Genomic DNA, 5,628 nt, shown 5'->3' with positions numbered 1-5,628 from the left:
GGCCCGACAAATTACTTATAAGTTAATTTAATGACTTATAAATTTATAACAGCTTTTTGAGATTGTTTGTCGATCTTAACTTATAAGTTAAATTTATAATTTATAAGCTACTCCTTCCATCTCATATTATGTTTTCCTTTTTGACTTTTTACGCTATTTATGATAAACGGTTGATTATTAATTTACGTCTAATCTATAAAATCAAATATAGTCATGAGTGATCTTATTGAATTCGTATTTATGAGTATTTTAATACAATAAAGTTTTTATATTTAATACTAATACAAAACTAAAGATATTAACAATCAAAAGTTTGCATTCGCAAATATGTCGACACAAATGGGAAACGTTTTTAGGGACGGTGGGAGTAATAAGCTGAAATGTTAGTAACGACGTACTCTTTCTTAACTTATTTTAATTTTTTACTTTTTTATTAAATGTAATATTAAAATATATGTTTTTAAATATTTTTATAATTTAAAATTCTCGAATTAAGAAAATTGTTATAAAAAATTATTTATTTTAGTTCATTTAAGTAAAAAAAATTTGACTTTTAATAAATTATCTAAACACTTATATAAATAAATTTTATCTATTTATCACTTATAAATTATTTATACATTTTAAATTATAAATTATGTATTTTAAGATTTCCCAAAAAAACCCACTGCCTTCCTCTTGCAAATTCAATATACCGCTATAAGCATTTCTGTCTCTCCTATTATTAGTAAGTTATAATTTTATATCCTGTGTTTTTGGAATGCGGTTGAAGTTGGTGGAACCGGTGGACGAAATTAAAAGCTTACTCCCTCGGTCTTTTTAATTTTTTATCAAAAGAATTGAGTACGGATATTAAGAAATATAAATAAAACAGTGGAAAAAAAAGTTGATGAAGCGGTGAGATCCATTAATTTTTAATATATAAAAAAGAGATAGCCAGATAAAAGTAGTGTGAAAAGGGAGGAAAAATGGGAAAATACGGAACTCATTAATATTTTTGATAAGTTTTGAAATGTAAAAAAATGGACGAGATATCATAAAAAAAATGAAAAATGACGATGGAGTATCTTATAGTATTTTTTTGCTAAAGCAGAAGAAACTATTTATATACAAGAATCAAGTTACTTTTCTCTGCCCCCTTCCCAAGTTACATGCGTTTACAATCAAAACTTTTGTTGGTACTCCATAAAATTTATTCTGTCTCTACCTGATCAAAAGTCATGAACTCGAAAAAGTTATCCGCAACATTGTGTGTTTTTTCCACATTAACAGTATTGACTATTGTTGTTCTCAGTAGCTCCTTTCTTTCTCATGGAACACTCGGAGACAAGTCGAAGGATTATAACCATGGTACACATCAGTTTCAAGTGATGCCAATTGTTAACGCAGAGGGTCCCGAGAGCTTTGCTTTCGATGTCAACGGTGAAGGGCCTTACACCGGTGTCTCCGATGGCCGGATTATCAAGTGGAATCAACATCAACGCCGGTGGTCCAACTTTTCTGTTACTACTCCGGATAGGTGCACCAACTTTCTTTACTTCACGGACTCTGCTTATTTTTATGATGGAATTATATAGTCTCTTTTGGATTTCTTTTTAAGTTTTTTTTTTTAGCTTTTTCGGGTAAGTGAATGTGCATGTGCATCTTATGAAGTTTTACTGATTGGATGATAAAACATGTTAACAAGTTTTTGTGAAAGCACCGTATCAACCAATGCATGTTTAACACTTTCTCTCAGTATCAGGCCTATGGGAATGGAGAAATATTTTAAATTCAGTCTCGTTACTTGTTAGATTCAAATATTTATAGAGCAACAGAATTTAGAGTCAAAGTTCCGGGGTGATAGCATTTTTGTTGGAGACACGGACTTATGTTCTGCAACTAAAAATTTGCATATAAATATTGTAAAATATAATATTTTACGAATTATATTTTATAAAGATCATTATTTTATTTAAAATTTTAAATATCATATATGTACTGCAGGTAGAACATTACAAAAAAAATTATTCTACGAAATATATTTAGTTTGCAGAATATTTGTTCAAATTGCAGAACATACATATTATACTTATTAAATTTAAATGATCTTCAATAATTTTAATGAATTAATGATATTCTTAAAACATATTTCACAAAATGATATATTTTATAGTGCAAAATATACGTGATCTCTAGTGAAAATGTGGTTTCCATATAACTTTTCTCACATAATTTATATATACTATATTATAGCCCATGCTTTGTACACGGGTATCTAAAAAATTATTTAATAAAAATAAATAAATTTTATAAATTAAAATTGAGTAATATGATTCCGAAAGATTAAAGAGGGTGTATTCAATCAAGATTTTAAAAGATTTTTTTAGATTCTTGAAATCAATAGATATTCAATTTGGATTTTAAAAAATCCTTTAAAATCTATGGTATTGAATAGAGATTAAAAAAAATCTTTTAAAACCTGAGTGTATTCAATTTAAATTTTAAAAAATCTACTGAAATCCGGCGGTATTCAATTTGGATTTTTAAAAATTCATCAAAATCTGATGGTATTCAAAAGTCCGTGAATTTTTTTTTAATTTGAAAAAGTGGTGAATTATGGATTTGCTAATTCATTTTTAATTTTTTGAAATCTCTTTAAAATATATAAGATTTTGAAGGATTTTTGAAAAAATTCACAAAATCAGTAAGACTACGGATTTTTTATCAACTCCATCAAAATCCACGAACAAATAAAATCAACGAAAATCTTTTAAAATTCATGAATTATTATCAAATTTTTAAAATCTGAAATAAATACACCCCTCTAAGTTATTCTTATAATAAGCGTGTTGCATTTATATATTATGATAGATTTATTTTAAAATTATTTTTCGTTACATATGTTATTTTATATATTATATATGTTATATATTTTTATAAGATCATTTCTATAAATTAATCTGCCAAAATTTAAAGTTTACTTCAAATTTATATTAAAAACTTACCATAAGTAATTATGTATTGCAAAATTTCTATAATTAAAATGGATCATAATAAGTACATGAATATTTTATAAACCTAATATGGATACCAAACCTAAAAATAGATAATTTATTGAGTCAAATTAAAGTTAAAAATTATATCCTAACAAAATATGGATACCAAACACTGGAAAAGGGTGATCCAACAATTTTATAATATATAGATTTGGGCCTATGTATTTATATGTTTGCGCAACAGAATTGGTTGCGAAGGCCCGCATAATCACACGGAAACAGAAGACGTCTGTGGACGTCCATTGGGCTTATGTAGCAATAAAAAGACCGGAGATGTTTACATTGCGGATGCCTATATGGGTCTCCTTGTTGTCGGCCCAAATGGCGGCCTAGCAACTAAGCTCACATCAGAAGCCGAGGGTGTTCCGTTTAAATTTACCAACGGTGTGGACATTGATGATACCACTGGGGATGTATACTTTACAGATAGCAGCTCACTCTATTCACGCAGGTATGTATCTACCTATATATATATCTCCATGTTACTCAAATTCAATGACCTGCTTGCTTAAATATATAACCAGATGTATCCAGCAGAAGTTTATGTACATATAGGTAATTGACTCTCGAAATTTAAATTGATATTCAAACCTAGTTAAGCCATTATCAATTTTGATTTTAATATAAGTTAGATTTGAAATATTATTTTCTGTATACTTGTTTTCCAGGAATTACGACTTAGTGCTACTTACCGGAGATAAAACTGGTAGATTACTGAAATATAATATTCACACTAAGGAGACAACGGTGATTCTTAAGAATCTTTATTTTCCAAATGGAGTCGCATTGTCCAAAAACAAAGACTTCCTCATTTTTGCGGAGACAAGTACGTGTAGAGTTTTCAGGTTGTGGCTTCAACCATCACAAAAGGCTGGAAAACTTGAAGTATTTACGGAACTTCCAGGGTATCCGGACAACATTAAGATGAACGATAATGGAGAGTTTTGGGTGGCACTTGGGTCTTTAAAAGAACCAGAGTTTTGGGCCTGGCTTCCCTTGAATTCAAGGATCAGAAATTCTGTTCGAATGCTCACTTTTAAGGTTACACAGCTGTTTTTTTTGTTATCAGAGTACGAGGGGTCTGGTGTGGCAGTGAAGTTAAGTGAGAATGGTGAAATAATACAAATATTTGAGGACATACCGGGAAAGGTATGGAAAGATGCAAGTGAAGTGAATGAAAGAGATGGATATTTGTGGATCGGATCTGTTGTCATGCCTTATGCAGTCGGAATGAAAATATGACTGCAAAAATATGATATAACCTTATATGGTTTATAGTGTAAAATCCGTAATTTTCATTTATTTATTTATTAGATATCATATATTAATTCGTTTAGATAAATATTTCAAATTAGAATATTCTGAAAATTATTTGTGCAAGTTATTTGAGCTGGTAAAATATTTGTTATTTGTGGATAAAAGTGCGAGAATTAATTAGAAAATCAATATCTTCTTAGATTAGGTAATTGTGTATGTCAAATATTTAATTTTTGAAATTTACTTGAAGATGATGTAAAATTATAAGCAGGAAATTTTATTATATTCTAGTTGGGATTAGGATTTTATGTGTCCATATAAGGATCTTTTTGCAAAATAATAAAAACTCTTACAGGATCGTGAATTCAACAAAAAGATACCGGAGCCTTTCAAATTTATTTTGATTGTTTCTGTATGCTGCTTATCTGTACTGTACCGAAACGTGCCTATCATGTATAGTTCAAAAGCATGAGTACGAATTATATGGCATCGATGTTGTGTTTGTTGTATTAGATTAAACTATTATAAGCAATATCTGAATTTTGTATATAGAGTTTTAGAATTTTGTGAGTACGGTGAGCATTATGAAATTTTATAATATTGAAAAACTTAAAATTTTGGGAGAATGAGAAGTTCAAATTTAAATAACTTCAACCACATTTGAATAAAAAATAATCGAGTTCACTCGAATTGAATTCTTGTAATTCAGATAGATTGTGATTGCCAGGTCTTTTCTGTGACTTTTTCATTTTTGTAGAAAAATGGTAATTTTTTTTAATTTTTTTAAATCGAGTAGATTATGATGTTAAGTTCAAAATAAACATAAATATGTTGGTCTAAATCAAAAATTGAATAAATTATGAATTATATGTATATTTAATTAACACTATTCATTCCAATTATCTCGTAATTGTTGACTTATTTGATTTTTTGCTATCAATTTGGTCAAATCACTAAAATATAGTATTTTATTTTCTTAAATTATATTTACGTTCTAACAATATAATTTTTATTGAATAAACACGTATTTTAAACTTTTTTGTTAATTTTTCGTATTAGTGTGAACTTGATTATTTGACATTGTTAATTAATTCTTCTATATAATATTATAGATTTTAAGAAGACAGATTACTTGTAAACATATTACATTATTTACCAAATACATGTTACGTAAATTTGCTTTTAAACCGTTATCGTGTTTTTGTTCTACCTGTTTTGGTACCAAGAATAAATATCGTCTTCTTCATTCCAAAATTTTTATTAATTTATTCTGAGAGAGAAAAAGTAAATATATGAAAACAAACTAGCACGAATAAAAAATGAACACCAGGAG

The 5,628-nt window shown here is 27.9% G+C and overlaps 1 protein-coding gene across 1 annotated transcript; it reads left to right on the top strand.

Moving 5' to 3' along the window:
• Positions 1-1,104: 1,104 nt before the first annotated feature.
• Positions 1,105-4,380, top strand: LOC141693583 (protein STRICTOSIDINE SYNTHASE-LIKE 2-like). The gene is made up of 3 exons (XM_074498725.1): positions 1,105-1,519; positions 3,223-3,489; positions 3,707-4,380. The coding sequence occupies exons 1-3, from the start codon at positions 1,221-1,223 to the stop codon at positions 4,278-4,280; spliced, it is 1,140 nt and encodes a 379-aa protein (XP_074354826.1). The 5' UTR covers positions 1,105-1,220; the 3' UTR covers positions 4,281-4,380.
• Positions 4,381-5,628: the final 1,248 nt, after the last annotated feature.

This window comes from Apium graveolens, chromosome 10, assembly GCF_009905375.1.
Source record: "Apium graveolens cultivar Ventura chromosome 10, ASM990537v1, whole genome shotgun sequence".
NCBI classification, from domain to species: domain Eukaryota; kingdom Viridiplantae; phylum Streptophyta; class Magnoliopsida; order Apiales; family Apiaceae; genus Apium; species Apium graveolens.
This window is presented reverse-complemented; position numbering and strand designations above follow the sequence as displayed.

What these genes read in the sequence shown, in the direction of transcription:
- LOC141693583 (XM_074498725.1), top strand. Translation starts at nt 1,221, where the DNA reads ATGAACTCGAAAAAGTTATCCGCAACATTGTGTGTTTTTTCCACATTA. An exon ending in TCTGTTACTACTCCGGATAG is followed by an intron (nt 1,520 to 3,222) that starts GTGCACCAACTT and finishes TTTGCGCAACAG; the next exon opens with AATTGGTTGCGAAGGCCCGC. An exon ending in AGCTCACTCTATTCACGCAG is followed by an intron (nt 3,490 to 3,706) that starts GTATGTATCTAC and finishes CTTGTTTTCCAG; the next exon opens with GAATTACGACTTAGTGCTAC.